Below are 17,071 nucleotides of genomic sequence, written 5' to 3' on the forward strand. Positions count from 1 at the left end.
CAACCTAAAAAATGATTTGAAATCTATTGGAACTAGAGCATGGAGAAGAGTTACCAGAGACAGGGGCAAATGGAGGATTGTTCTGAAGAAGGCATTGGCTCATAAAGAGCTGTAACGCCACTGATGATGATGATGCATTTTTCTAAAACAAAACTTATACAAAATTACAGACTACCGTTTTCTGTACAAATAAGGTCCTATGCATTATTTTCGTATAAGCAACCGTTACGGCACAGTGGTGCCGTAAACCTCAGAAATGCTTTGGCGTGCTCCAGCTTTTGGACCCCCATCCATTATACAAATTTGTAAATACCACCTGTAAATGAATATTCGCTAAAAGTTTTTTTACTCTAGCATAGGCGGTTCAGATGGTATAGAAAGGAGTTTTTCTAAAATGTAACACCCTGTAATTAAAAAAATTGCAATTCCCTTAAATGAAACCTATACCAAAAAATCAGCCAATTATTTGTGATTAATTGCTGCAGGGTTTCTTCTTAATTTTCATTGCAGTTAGGGAAAAATATATTTTTTTAAAATATCATTTTTTAAAATTTGACAACTTTGGGGCGCCACCCCACATATGCTGTCGGGAAATAAATAGTAGGTAAAAGGGGGGTTCAGGGGCGAAATTTTTTAAGAAAAAGTTAGTCTCATAATAAGCACCCCTTGATATACCAGAAAAAAAATAAAACCTCAGAAATGCTTTGGCGTGCTCCAGCTTTTGTTTTTTTTTCGTCACCTATTCATTTTATTGAAAACGTACTTATGGAAAATAAAAGAACACACTGTCTGCTACACACTATGACCTATGCATATTTTATTTTCTTTGCACTCTAAAGCCACAGTGGTGGCCCAAAATCAATTTTTGATTATTTTCCTTATTAACTCTCCTTTTTTTTGGGGTGGTTCCGGGGAAAATATGGGGGTCCATTATACAAATTTGTAAATACCACGTGTACATGAATATTCGTTAAATGTTTTTTTACTCTAGCATAGGCGGTTCAGATGGTATAGAAAGGAGTTTTTCTAAAATATAACACCCTGTAATTAAAAAAAATGCAATTCCCTTAAATGAAACCTATACCAAAAAATCAGCCAATTATTTGTGATTAATTGCTGCAGGGTTTCTTCTTAATTTTCATTGCAGTTAGGGAAAAATTATGTTTTTTTAAAATATCATTTTTTAAAATTTGACAACTTTGGGGCGCCACCCCCGCTAAACTGTGGGTGATAGACATATGCTGTCGGGAAATAAATAGTAGGTAAAAGGGGGGTTCAGGGGCGAAATTTTTTAAGAAAAAGTTAGTCTCATAATAAGCACCCCTTGATATACCAGAAAAAAAATAAAACCTCAGAAATGCTTTGGCGTGCTCCAGCTTTTGTTTTTTTTTTTTCGTCACCTATTCATTTTATTGAAGGCGTACTTATGAAAAATAAAAGAACACACTGTCTGCTACACATTAAAACCTATGCATATTTTATTTTCTTTGCACTCTAAAGCCACAGTGGTGGCCCAAAATCAATTTTTGATTATTTTCCTTATTAACTCTCCTTTTTTTTGGGGTGGTTCCGGGGAAAATATGGGGGTCCATTATACAAATTTGTAAATACCACGTGTACATGAATATTCGCTAAAAGTTTTTTTACTCTAGCATAGGCGGTTCAGATGGTATAGAAAGGAGTTTTTCTAAAATATAACACCCTGTAATTAAAAAAATTGCAATTCCCTTAAATGAAACCTATACCAAAAAATCAGCCAATTATTTGTGATTAATTGCTGCAGGGTTTCTTCTTAATTTTCATTGCAGTTAGGGAAAAATATGTTTTTTTAAAATATCATTTTTTAAAATTTGACCACTTTGGGGCGCCACCCCCGCTAAACTGTGGGTGATAGACATATGCTGTCGGGAAATAAATAGTAGGTAAAAGGGGGGTTCAGAGGCGAAATTTTTTAAGAAAAAGTTAGTCTCATAATAAGGACCCCTTGATATACCAGAAAAAAAATAAAACACTCAGAAATGCTTTGGCGTGCTCCAGCTTTTGTCTTTTTTTCGTCACTTATTCATTTTATTGAAAACGTACTTATGGAAAATAAAAGAACACGCTGTCTGCTACACATTATGACATATGCATATTTTATTTTCTTTGCACCCTAAAGCCACAGTGGTGGCCCAAAATCAATTTTTGATTATTTTCTTTATTAACTCTCCTTTTTTTTGGGGTGGTTCCGGGGAAAATATGGGGGTCCATTATACAAATTTGTAAATACCACCTCTACGTGAATATTCGCTGAAAATTTTTTTACTCTAGCATAGGCGGTTCAGATGGTATAGAAAGGGGTTTTTCTAAAATGTAACACCCTGTAATTAAAAAAATTGCAATTCCCTTAAATGAAACCTATACCAAAAAATCAGCCAATTATTTGTGATTAATTGTCGCAGGGTTTCTTCTTAATTTTCATTGCAGTTAGGGAAAAATATTTTTTTTTAAATCATCTTTTTTTAAAATTTGACAACTTTGGGGCGCCACCCCCGCTAAACTGTGGGTGATAGACATATGCTGTCAGGAAATAAATAGTAGGTAAAAGGGGGGTTCGAGGAGAAATTTTTTAAGAAAAAGTTAGTCTCATAATAAGCACCCCTTGATATACCAGAAAAAAAATAAAACCTCAGAAATGCTTTGGCGTGCTCCAGCTTTTGTTTTTTTTTCGTCACCTATTCATTTTATTGAAAACGTACTTATGGAAAATAAAAGAACACACTGTCTGCTACACATTATGACCTATGCATATTTTATTTTCTTTGCACTCTAAAGCCACAGTGGTAGCCTAAAATAAATTTTTGATTATTTTCTTTATTAACTCTCCTTTTTTTTTGGGTGGTTCCGGGGAAAATATGGGGTCCATTATACAAATTTGTAAATACCACGTGTACATGAATATTCGCTAAAAGTTTTTTTACTCTAGCATAGGCGGTTCAGATGGTATAGAAAGGAGTTTTTCTAAAATGTAACACCCTGTAATTAAAAAAATTGCAATTCCCTTAAATGAAACCTATACCAAAAAATCAGCCAATTATTTGTGATTAATTGCTGCAGGGTTTCTTCTTAATTTTCATTGCAGTTAGGGAAAAATATATTTTTTTAAAATATCATTTTTTAAAATTTGACAACTTTGGGGCGCCACCCCCGCTAAACTGTGGGTGATAGACATATGCTGTCAGGAAATAAATAGTAGGTAAAAGGGGGGTTCAGGGGCGAAATTTTTTAAGAAAAAGTTAGTCTCATAATAAGGACCCCTTGATATACCAGAAAAAAAAAAAATAAAACCTCAGAAATGCTTTGGCGTGCTCCAGCTTTTGTCTTTTTTTCGTCACCTATTCATTTTATTGAAAACGTACTTATGAAAAATAAAAGAACACGCTGTCTGCTACATATTATGACCTATGCATATTTTATTTTCTTTGCACCCTAAAGCCACAGTGGTGGCCGAAAATCAATTTTTGATTATTTTCTTTATTAACTCTCCTTTTTTTGGGGTGGTTCCGGGGAAAATATGGGGGTCCATTATACAAATTTGTAAATACCACCTGTACATGAATATTCGCTAAAAGTTTTTTTACTCTAGCATAGGCGGTTCAGATGGTATAGAAAAGGGTTTTCCTAAAATGTAACACCCTGTAATTAAAAAAATTACAATTCCCTTAAATGAAACCTATACCAAAAAATCAGCCAATTATTTGTGATTAATTACTGCAGGGTTTCTTTTTAATTTTCATTGCAGTTAGGGAAAAATAATTTTTTTTTAAATCTATTTTTTAAATTTGACAACTTTGGGGCGCCACCCCCGCTAAACTGTGGTTGATAGACATATGCTGCCAGGAAATAAATAGTAGGTAAAAGGGGGGTTCCGGGGAGAAATTTTTTAAGAAAAAGTTAGTTTCATAATGAGCACCCCTTGATATAACAGAAAAAAAATAACCGAACTTGTGTCCATTTTGCAAGGTTCAACCTATGTTTCCTACACTAATAGGAATTTCTCTAATTAATTTGTTGCCAGTTTTATTGGACATATATTGTTATATTTTGTAAAACTATTGTACTGTTTATTTTTTTTGTTTACTCGTTGTTTTTTATTGGCACCCAGAGCACTGAAAGTGGTACACTATGTGCTATGCCTTTGCCAGATCTAAAAATACTATATAATTTGAAATATTGCTCTCTATACAGAATCTGCCTGCAAGAAACTACCACTTTGTTCTTCTACGTCTGTCATCTCTTTTTCAATTTTATTTTTTGCTATTTTTTTAAAAGCACGAGAACTGTTAAGTCATATAAAACAACAGAGCCTATTTCTCGCTTTAGTAGACTATATGAAGAGGCATTTGACAGTATCAAGATGTGGTCCATAGCAAACATTATTTGTAGAATGGATTCGAGATATAGGCAAATAATACGTAATATCTGTATGAAAACGCAACTATAATATGTAGTACAATTAAACGAAAATACAAATGCCATCTCCATTAATACAGGAGTTCGACAAAGGTGACGTAAATTCGCTATTTGCTGACGAAAACGTGATTATTTTATGGTGAGCACATTTGAGGGACTACAAACTATGGTGGAGGAACTCAAGGAGAGCTCCCAATACTTCCGCCTAAAAATGATATGAAAAAACAGAAACAATAACAGACTAACTCAGAGGTATAACTATAAATAGCCCTATCAAAGAACACAAAACTTTACGAAAACTTTACGGAATAGGTAGTTGAACTTGTTCATTGTTATATAAGAAAAAGTTTACAATTCTAGATCCCCTCCCCTTCTCGGGGGTGAAAAATATACATTCAAAATAAGTCCGGAATTGGATAAAATGACCAATTCTAAAAAACTTTTGATAGAGCTTTTTCGCTAAGTCAATACTTTTCGAGTTATTTGCGAGTGAATATGTTCATTTTTAACAAAAGGAAAACATGTTTTTAGGCAGTTTTTCGTAAATAACTCAAAAAGTAAGTATTTTATCGAAAAAAATATTCTCAGCAAATATAGCTTATAGAAACGTGAAAATAATGGTGTATGCGAGAAGTCTGTAGACCCAGTAGAAGCAGAGTTGTAGCTAATGAAAAGCAGGCTCTTCGTCAAATTCCAAATCGAATATTTAAACGTGAAATATCCAAAATCGAAGCACTTTTCGGGGAACACTCATTACAACTTTTTAAAGTGTTTAAAAAAATATTTAGTTTTGATTTAAAAAAAAAACGTCCCACATTAAAATAAGTGAGTTACGCTCAAAATATTGTTGGTCCCTCTAATTTATTGGTAAAAAGAATCGCAAAAATCACCCCCTAACTAGCAGCCCAAATAAAATTAATCGTTACCGCTTCACAAGTTACTTTTATTATGTATTCTTTACATTATAATGTGTATGTTTTATCGGTTCAACCAATTTTTGTCTAAGAGGAAAACAAAAAATCCGAAATATTCAGAATAACAAAACGTACATTTTATTACTCTTTGAGATTTTTGGTATTACTAATAATTATTAAGTTATTTAAAAAAAATGGAATTTTTTTCAAAATTAAAATATTTAAAACTAAATTTTTTCAAAAATGAGCACTTTGAACCAATGAAATTTATTGATCATATAAACAATACATAAGTAAAGTAATATGTGAAGCGGTAACGACTAATTTTATTTGGGATGCTAATTAGGGGGTGATTTTCGAAATTCTTTTTACCAAAATATAAAAGGGACCAACAATAGTTTGAGCGTAACTCACTACTTTTAATGTTGGAAGCATTTTTAAATGATCCTAATCCCAAATTTTTATGCAAATCTATCCAAGCCGAAATTATTATTTTAGGATAAATAAACTTTTTATATATAGCTCCAACAAGGGTAGTTTTAAGGGTTGAAATATTATGATATTATATCCTAAAGCATAAAACAATTTTATTATTTTACTAACAAAAACCAAATGTTGACCATATTAAAGTTTAAAATATTATTTTATAATTTTTTTCAATTAGGGGTAGTTTTCACCTTTGAAAAACCAAAAGCGTACAACGGCTCAACATAGAAAATGCACTGGAGGGTGAAATGAGCCTAATCCCAAATTTTTGTACAAATCGATGCTGGACGAAAAAATTGCGAGGTTTTACCATTTTTTCAGCTTCATTTCCTGACCTATATGTGTGTTCCAAATTTCATGTCAATCCAAGCGGTTCTTTAAAATTCGGAGGTTTTGCAGTATTTTACTGTTAAAGAATATACTAATAGTTACTGTTCCTTGGATAATGATCTAGGTCTGGATCCCGCGTATGAAAAAAAAGTTGATTAATAGCAAGCTGAAAATTTGTCAATAGCTTAAGGGTGTCTAGTCAGACAAACTTTGATATATGGGAAAACTGGAACAGGGGAAATTTTAATTGTGGAACAGGTTAAAAATTTGGAATGGTCAGGCCACGAAAACGGCACATGTATTTTGTCCGACAGAACAGACTTAAACTCTCCGAACAGAGATTAAACTCTCATGCAAAAACCAGACTGCTATTTATAACCAAATGGGCGTTTTAATGAGTGGAACATGTAGAATATGTCAAATGGCAGGAATTATGAGAGGTGATAAATAGCACAATAGATTTTTGAATGAAAGTTTAATCTCTGTTCGGAGAGTTTAAATCTGTTCTGTCGGACAAAATAAATGTGCCGTTTTCGTGGTCTGACCGTTCCAAATTTTTAAACTGTTCCACAATTAAAATTGCCCCTGTTCCAGTGTTCCCATATATCAAAGTTTATCCGACTAGACACCCTTAAGCTATTAACAAATTTTCAGCTTGCTGTTAATCAACTTTTTTTTCATACGCGGGATCCAGACCTAATCTTTTATGACAGATACGGATAATTGAATAAAAACTTTTTTTAAAAATAGGTTTGCCTATCTTTTTAATAGTCTTTATCTTCATCTTTAAGGGGAAAGGCGCATAATGTCGCTTGTAAAAATGTTCAATGTGTTTCAAATGTATTCATTTTTTTCGAATTCTGAGAAAACTGATAAAATTTTTGAAACATTTAAATGCAGAATGAATATCCCCGAAAACTTCTATAATGTTTATTTTAATAAGTTACACGGGTAAAAATAAAAGAGAAAATTGAATTTGATTTTCAATTGCAGATATTTCATTCAAAAGAAAAATCTTATTTATTCTAGGAGACTTTCAGCCCTCGGTAATAACGTAATCTTTCATTCTGCGTTTAAATTTTTCAAAAATATTATAAGTTTTCTCAGGATTCGAAAAACATGAATACATTTAAAACACATTGAAAATTTTGACAGGCGATATTTTGCGCCTTTCACCTTAATAATACATAGACATGTAAAACACGGAGCAGGTCGCAGAAGAAATATTGGCACCTTATATCACACATACAGAGAGAGTCTGTAAAGTGGAATAAATTCAATATCTCAAATACTAATTGTTTTTTTGGAAAATGCTCAGACCCGTCGATTAGTATTTCAAATTGTCCTTTTTGACATTCAATAAAAATGTATACAGGGTGTCCCAATTTAGAGATATGACGTCATCGTCGATTTTCTTAAATGGCAACACTGTCATTTTGATAGCTAATTTGATAGGGTTTGTAAAGTTATACATAACTGCAAAATATCAAATTTTTATTCTCTACCATTTACAAGATAATAGAAAATAACAAAGTTATATCTGTAATTTGGAATATATTCAATAATTAAAATACTAACTGTTTTTTTGAAAAATGCTCAGACCCGTCGATTAGTATATCAAATTGTCATTTTTGACATATAATAATAATGTATACAGGGTGTCCCAATTTAGAGATATGACGTCATCGTTGATTTTCTTAAATGGCAACACTATCATTTTGATAGCTATTTTGATAGCGTGTGTAAAGTTATACACATCTGAAAAATTTCAAAATTTTATTCCCTACCATTTACAAGATAATAAAAAATAACAAAGTTATGAAGAACAAGAAGTAATCAAATAATAATTGAATTTATTTATTTCAATTAAGCAAATGCTCATAACGTTGCCCATTGACAATTTGACAATAATTGAGGGCAACATTATGAGTTTTTGCTTAATTTATTGAAATAATTAAATTCAATTATTAGTTGATTACTTCTTTTTCATAACTTTGTTATTTTTTATTATCATCTAAATGGTAGAGAATACAAATTTGAAATTTTGCAGTTGTGTATAACTTTACACACCCTATCAAAATAGCTATCAAAATGACAGTGTTGCCATTTAAGAAAATCAACGATGACGTCATATCTCTAAATTGGGACACCCTGTATACATTGTTATTATATGTCAAAAAGGACAATTTGATATACTAATCGACGGGTCTGAGCATTTTTCAAAAAAACAGTTAGTATTTTAATTATTGAATATATTCCAAATTACAGATATAACTTTGTTATTTTCTATTATCTTGTAAATGGTAGAGAATAAAAATTTGATATTTTGCAGTTATGTATAACTTTACAAACCCTATCAAATTAGCTATCAAAATGACAGTGTTGCCATTTAAGAAAATCGACGATGACGTCATATCTCTAAATTGGGACACCCTGTATACATTTTTATTGAATGTCAAAAAGGACAATTTGAAATACTAATCGACGGGTCTGAGCATTTTCCAAAAAAACGATTAGTATTTGAGATATTGAATTTATTCCACTTTACAGACTCTCTCTGTATACATAGAACATACCGTGATATTTATGTAGTTGTTATTTTTGTTTGCTTACCTCCATTATTGTTTTGTTGTCGATCGTTATACTATTGGAACCGTTGGCCCATCGCACTGTCGCTGCTGGTCGTGCATTAAATACTTTGCAGTCCAACTTGACGTTGGTCCCTTGGACGACGTGATTTTCGACGCCTGTCAAGTTTATGCCGAGTGGTCGAACTGAAACAAAACAGAATATAAAATAATTTTTATTTAGATTTTTAAAAAATTAAAATCAATCTAATCTTATTATACAGGGTGTCCCGGAAAATAGTGCGTTCCTTAAAGGTATAGGTAGAAGGCACCATGTAGAACAAAAAACTCTTATAACATTTTTTTCTAAATGCAACCGTTTGACCAAAAAATTAAAATGTATTTTGGTATCCAAATTTAAATCTGACAACTATGTGCGGGACGCAAATTTAAGCATAGACAGTCCCATGTAAATAGGTAGATAGAAGATGATAGTAAACAGATAGTTTTAAAGAATCCTGTTTAGTGTCAATGCCGAAAATGTTTTCGAATAGTGAGTGTATTACTTATTATGTTATTACCTATGAATGGTGTTTGTGAAAGGTTACTTGAAACATCTATTCGGTATATTAATTATTTTCAAGTAAGTACAACTTAGTTATTTCAGTTCACAAGTAAACAAATTACTGAGACATTATCTGGTGTATTTAAGTTCCACTGTAAACTATTAAAACTATGTAATTCAGTTAAAGCCCTCAGCAATACTCAGCATTCAACCTATTTAAACCTTACTAAATACATAATACTAGTTTAGTTAAAAGATGTGTTTTTATGTTAAAAGATGTGTAATTAGTTTAAAATTATGCAATAGGTATTTCAATACATTTCAAAAGAAAATAATTTTAGTAAACAAACAGTAAATACATAAGTATTACCTACTATTAGGTTGGATTATTTTAAATAGGTACTGTTAATCACAATCACAAACGAGTTCTTATTATGTTATTATGCCGTAGTGCGTACGATGTTGCCAGTTTATTAAAATTTCCAAACATTAAAATACAGGTATATGGAAAACAATGTTAACTTTTTTTTGGAAACGCTTAACTTTAGAAAAAAATGGTATAGGACTTTTTTGTTCCAAATTGTGTATTCTCTCCATACCTTAAAGGAACGCACTATTTTCCGGGACACCCTGTATAGAAAGAGCAATAATCAAGAACCAGAAAACGACAGAGAAGTCACAAAGAGCGCAAATAAAGGAAGAAGATTTAAATCGAGAACAACGAAATTAAAATAAATTCTCTGTTACGCAGACGATGCAATACTGATAGACCAAAAATGAAGATAGCCTTCAAGGAATGGTTCAAAGATTTAATACAAGAGCAAAAAAATTTAACATGATGATTTCGACTCAGAAAACTAGAACAATAGTAACTGTTACGTTTAAATTTTGTGCAGCAGCATAAATGTAATTTGTCATAAATATAAATTAAATGTTTACTGTACTGGCCTATCATCTTTGTTTTTGTGAATTTTGCGTGAAGTTAAAATTTGACCAGGCATGCCAAATCAATTTCTAGTGATATAAACAGTGGCGGCTGGTCAGAGGAGGCAAGGGAGGCTTAGCCTCCCCATAAATTTTTTACACACGCTACACTGTTTTCGTTTACTTTGCTATTTTGCTTAGCGTTCGAGATATCGCAAAAAGTTATTTGAACAAGTTGTTCCAAATAATATTCTAACCCCACATACCAAATTTCAGCACAAAATTCGCACTTTTAGTTTTTTCATTATTTGTAGTCGGGATCCTAAAATCGCAGAGGAGGCTGCTGTCCGGAAAATCTCACTTGCTAATGCTCTGCGTCTAGGCTATTGATTATGTTCAAAATAAGAGAGCTAAAAGGAACTACAACGTTAATGGGATTTTATTGTCTCATATGGTCAATGGGCCTCTAAGTTTGAAAAAACCGCGGAGTTATACCATTTAAATGGGTGCGTTTTTGAGAAAGGGGTGAATTAGTCCCTAGGCACAGGGCGAAATAGGATGAGTTTTATTCACTCTTGGTACAAACACTTCTACAGGAAAATTGTTCCAGGTTAAATTTACTATGGAAATATCATGTCTTAAAGTCCAAAGTATTATTTTTTACAAAAATATATTCAAAAGAAAAGCAAGAAAAAAACACGAAAGAAAGCAATTTTGTTTTTTGCCCCATAACTTTTTTCCACAGCGATATAGGTATAGGCATTGCTTCAGCGAGAAATAACTACCATCCTTCCTCTTTAAAATAACGTTTGGAAGAAGTCTCTAGGATTTATTGTTTCCGAAATAGGATTTTTCAAAATTTGCCGCTCACAGAATTTTTGAGCCATTTTCCCCATTATTTCGCAAACATTGTTCTGTAACTTTTTTCTACGCATTTCTAGGTATATGCAATGGTACATTTAATAGAAAGAGAAGTCAATTACCTTTAAAATGGTCTATTGTATAAGGCTGTACGCCTATTTTTAAACAAGTTATGCTTTTTCAAGGTTTTATACTTTTAATGATTTTTGATATTGTTTATGATTATTTTTTAAACTTATTTACATTATGACTTTTTTTCTTGTACATTTAGGTATATACATTGTGGAATAAAAAAAGCTTATTTTCTTTACTTTAAAATGGTGTATTGCAAACACCTCTAGGACTATTTTTAAACAAGATATCCGTAGGATATCCAAGGGTATCCGTAATTTGAGAAAAATTAAAAAAAAATTTATTTTTCAATTAGAAGAATATAATTGCATATTGTAATATAATTTTTAATTCCAAGTAACTTTTCTTAATAGCACTTTTCGATATTGTGAAATATAAAGGTACTTTACTCTTGAGCGAAATTCATATTTTTTAACATACCTCGTACACTATTGATAAAATTTTATATCTGATAATTACATCTTAGGTTTTAGACTATGCAGAGAATTTTATAAATAATATTTTTTTTCATAAAGTTAATAATAAAATGTTTTCCATATGGTTCCAACTTAGTGGGACCAATTGCATGTGTATATGCTAAGCTTTGAAAAAGCTTATCTTGTTCAAAAATAGACCTAGAATTTTTTACATTACACCATTTTAAAGTAAGAAAATAGGCTTTCTTTTTTATTGGACAATGTATATACCTAAATATACAATAAAAAAAGTTATAATGAGAAATTTAAAAATAATCGTAAAATATATCAAAAATCATTAAAAGTATAAAATTTTGAAAACCGTATCTTGCTTAAAAATAATCATACAGTCTTCTACGATAGACCATTTTAAAGGTAATTGACTTTTCTTCCTACTAAATGTAACATTGCTTATACCTAAAGCTGCGTAAAAAATAGTTACAGAACAATGTTTGCGAAGTAACAAGGAAAATGGCACAAAATCGCTGTGAGTGGTGAAATTTCAAAAATCATATTTTGGAAACTGTAAATCATAGAGACTTATGCCAAACTTCATTTTAAAGAGGAAGGATGGAAGTTTTTTTTCTGTGAAGCAATGCCTATACCTATATCGCCGTGGAAAAAAGTTATGGGACAAGAAACAAAAATGCTACCTTAGGTGTTTTTTTCTTGCTTTTCTTTTGAATATATTTTTGTAAAAAAAAAATATTTTTGACTTTAAAATGTAATATTTCGATAGTAAATTTAACCTAGAACATTTTTCCTGTAGAAGTGTTTGTACCAAACGTGCATAGAACTCACCCTAATTCGCCCTGTGCCTAGGGACTAATTCATCCCTTTCTCAAAAACGCACCCCACTAAATGGTAGCACTCCGCGGTTTTTCATATCTAGAGGTCCATTGACTATATGAAACAATAAAACCTCGTTAACGTTGTAGTTCCTTTCTAAAATACGTAATTAATAGCCTAGTAGCCCAGCAGCGTTTAAGGATGGTTTAAGGAGACCCGGTTTCCTTATAGCTGCACATCGCTTAACGCACACGCTGCCCGGAGATGGGGCAAGTGAGATTTTTCGGCCAGCAGCCTCCTCTGCGGATTTTAGGATCCTGACTACAAGTAATGAAAAAACTAAAAGTGCGAATTTTGTGAAGAAATTTGGTATGTGGGATTAGAATAATATTTGGAACAACTTGTTTAAATATCTTTTTCCGATATCTGTAATGCAAAGCAAAATATCGGTAATTTACCGTGTTTTGCATTCACAGAGCAAGCCGCTTTTAGAATTAAAAAAATTCAGTTGAGTATTTTAAACAATGTAAACCTTCAACATGTATGGACTGCAAAACTTCAAATCTGTATTTATTTTGATATGCATATCTACTTACAGAGATAGAATTGTTAACAAATAAACGACACAAACTTTGGTAATACACTTTTACAATTATACTAACTATTTTTAAAATGATATGATATTATGAAATAATTATGAATTATGATGATATTTTAAAATGTAAATAAAAAATGGTCAAAAAAAATTAAATTAAGATTTTTTTGGCGGATTTTTTTTTGCTAGTGCAAATTTGTCTAGATAATTTACAGTTAGGTATAGCCTCCCCTAATGAAAAAGTCACGAGCCGTCACTGGATATAAAATATTAATTATAACTAATTATTTTAGGCAATGAAAGTTAAACTTTAATATGGTTATTAATTGCAAAGTCTAAAGTTTAAATTCATGATCATCACGTAGCGCCACGACCCTAGGTGGGACTTGGCTGACTGTACAACTTTTTTCCAAGTTGTACGGTCTTCTAAAAACCTAGGATCAAATGAAATGTTCATTTCCCCGAGATCTGCGTGATTGTTATCTCTCCATCGCATTATGGGACGTCCCAGTGGTCTTTTTCCTGTAGGAATCTCCTCCCTTACCAGTCTTACAATTCCATCGTTATGAAGTCTGTTCACGTGGTCTGGACCTCGATTTTTGACCCTTCGCTTCGTTATCGAACGTATTCGCTTGGTATCTGTTTAGTATACGAAGCGAATACGTTTGATAACGGAGCGAAGTGTCAAAAATCGAGGTCCTGCCTATCTTAGCCGCTGTGATATAATTTGTTGGTTTGACTACTATACAAATCAAATTCTTCTACAATTAAGACCCGCTTGGCAATCCACCCTTCATCATAAGGAAGTTGGCTACATAGCGAAGTCAATATAAAGTCGATTCATTTTACATTTCAATCTAAAGTACTGGGAAGGTAACATGCCATTTTTTTGCCCACAGATTTAAGTAAAGTTCTGTCCTAACAAAATTACGAATAGGAAAAGAGACTAAATATGGTTACGGAATTGAGACCAATGCTCAAAATCTCTTATTAAAATAGCGCATGTTTAATTATTTTTTATTTTTATTGAGTATTTAATGTTATTTAATATTCTTGTACAGTCTTCAGCTTAAACATGTTTACCCCATGTATTTTTTATTTGGAATAAATCAGAGAAAATTAGAATTTCCTACTCATTTCCAAACTAAAATCACTTTAACCCTTTTACTTGGATGAGTTTTACACACCTACAATATTGTACTTTTGAGCCTTTCTATGTTTTCCAGGTCACTTGGTCAATATTTTCCACCAATTTGGATTTTTGTTATTGTTAGTCTAAAGGGCACGGGAATGGATTTGGCGGCATCGTCGATGTTATTACGGTTTTGTTCATTTTGGCGATATTTGCATAATAGCTTCACGATTTTGCGAAACTGTTATTTCGAATAAAAGCGTTTTCCCGGACACTTTAATACAGGATGTGTCAGATTTGTTGACGATTTTCCCTTACGTGAAAATATTCCTGAATACGATTAAAGTTTCAAGTAATTAGGAGTACTAGGGTGGTCCGATAAGTATTCAGTCTTCAATAACTTTTTTTTCTTCAACAGAAAAATGAAAATTCTTGATTAGTAGCGATTTATTTCTCAATGTAGTCTCCTTTTAGCTCAATACACTGGATCCCGCAATGAATCAACTTCTTTAACCCGCCTGAAGAACACGTTTTCTCCTCCTCATTTGGCTGAAGAATGAACTCCTCACTCGACTTAAATTTCTGTCCGGCAAGTGACTTTATCAAGTTTGGAAACAAACAGAAGTCATGTAGGGCCAAATATGGAGAATACGGTGGATGGTACAGAAGTTCGTAGCCCAATTCGTCTATGCTGATGGCAGAGGTGTGAGCTGGTACCTGATCAAGGTGAAAAAGCATTTTCTTCTTCTTTAATTGGGGCTGTTTTTCCTGCAATTCGGCATCGAAACGGCCCAATAGTGCGGCATAGTAAAGCACTGTGACCGTTTTTTGTCCTATTCCGAGAACATGATATAGATTGCAACTTGTTAATCCCTAAAAACGGTGGGCATCATCTTTCCGGCCGATAGGCCAGTCTTCGCCTTCTTCGGAGCACGTTCGCATTGTGACGTCTACTATATTGAATCATCTTTGGTCCCTGGTGATTATCAGTGGATGCATGTTTCGTCGACAATAATTATAAATCAATGCAGAAACTCCTTCAGATTAAGCCTAAACAGCCTCAGTACGCCAGTCAATGAGAGCAGGAAAAGGTATTACCTCCGAATTCTATCTTACTGCATGGGTTTTAATGAAATTTTGGGAATAGCCTCTACTTAACTCCTAATTCAAAGGGTACCCTATATACTATGGCACTTTTATCTTGGGGGCGGTTCCCACCCCTTCAAGAGGTTGGGCAATTTTTTTGTCAAAATAACTACGGGAGTAGCTAGAGAACTTAATTCTAAGCAAAAATTGTTCTATAAGTTTTTTTTTGAAAACTCAATACGGACGGCTTTTCGGACGGTTTTTTACGAATACGTTAAAGACTACAGTCCGTCTAATTTACTTACCGTTGCACGTCATTATCTACGCCAGAGATCTAAGTTGACATAGTTGCCAAAGTATAAAAAAATCCTGAACCCATTTTAAATCAAATATATCACATAATTATTGTAAACGTGGATTATACAACAAAACAAATTAATATTCAATGTAAATAAGTAAAAACTTAAGAAATACAGAACAGGAATTCAGTTAAAATCTTTTAAGATATGCAGTGAAAGCGTTTTTGCACTGCATTGTTAATAATTAAAAAACGGCTCCGAACTCTTGGCATGAAGCCGGTAGGTTTCTTTGTATATATCTACAATAACAACTAAAAAAGATGTCAGATACCTCGATTATTCCAAGTCGTGATAAAATTAGGTGAAATTTATATTTCTATAGTAGAGGATCAGTAAATATAATAAAACAGATACGTATTATAGTAAAGAATATAAACAAATATGAAGTGTAATCAACGCAACTGTCAAATAAATGTTACCAATTTATTCTAAAATGTCACCTTTAAAACGCTTCATAATCCATTTATACAAATTAAATGAAACGTATTATTGTGTATTTCTTTAGGTTAACATTAATAGAAATCGTTAAATATTAGTCCTACGCGTATATAATAAAATATGTCTAGTGGCTGTAATTCCAGTGTACTAGACAAAATGATTCTAAAAAAGAACACACCTACCGCCTAAATATTTCGTGTTGGTACCATGTGACGTCACAGGCTATGACGCGGATGACGTGAAACGGTTAGTAAATTAGACGAAGTATATGCATCTAAATAAAAAAACTGTATAAAATATTTTTGTAGCTTATAATAAAACAAAGAGACTTGTTCATTCCTAAATTTTCTAGTTATAATATAAAAAGAGATTGATATGGTAGGTGAAAAGAGTTTGTTTTTTTGGTGCGTACTCAAATCGGTGTATTCAACTTAAAACAACAGAAAAACGGTCGATTTTAGGTGTATAATGCTAGCAATATTTCTACCCATATCTCTATTGTGATAATTAAAAGCGAAGAGATATGTTATGTATTTTCTGTTCTTTTGTATGGTGTGGAGATATGGACTCTTAATAAACAATGTCTTAATAGATTGAAAGCATTTGAAATGTGGACATATCGAAGAATGCTGAGAATCTCCTGGATAGACAGTACCCAATGAGGAAGTACTAACAAGAATAGAGAACAGGAGGGAGATACTGGATTCCATCAAAATAAGAAAACTTCAATACTTGGGCCATATAACATGTAGTGAAAGATATGAACGCCTAAAATTAATTATGCAGGGAAAGGGTCAAGGAAGGCGCAGCATAGGTAGAAAAAAAATTTTCTGGCTGGGAAATTTCAGAGAACGGTCTTGATGCAGCTCAACTGAAGTCTTTCGGGCTGTAGTGTCAAAAGTTAGAATAGCAATGATGATTGCCAACCTTCGTCGCGAAGATGGCACTTAAAGAAGTTTTTATGCACTTTCAACATTAGTTTATAA

The 17,071-nt window shown here is 32.4% G+C and overlaps 1 protein-coding gene across 1 annotated transcript in view; it reads right to left on the reverse strand.

Annotated features, from left to right (window-relative positions):
* Positions 1–17,071, reverse strand: part of LOC126891812 (uncharacterized) — a 999,773-nt gene that overhangs the window by 233,721 nt on the left and 748,981 nt on the right. Inside the window, exon 4 of the mRNA XM_050661086.1 lies at positions 8,796–8,956. Within this exon, the coding sequence (XP_050517043.1) occupies positions 8,796–8,956 (161 nt within the window). The remainder of the gene's footprint in view (positions 1–8,795; positions 8,957–17,071) is intronic.

The sequence above is a fragment of the Diabrotica virgifera genome, chromosome 9, assembly GCF_917563875.1.
Source record: "Diabrotica virgifera virgifera chromosome 9, PGI_DIABVI_V3a".
Taxonomy (NCBI): Eukaryota; Metazoa; Arthropoda; class Insecta; order Coleoptera; family Chrysomelidae; genus Diabrotica; species Diabrotica virgifera.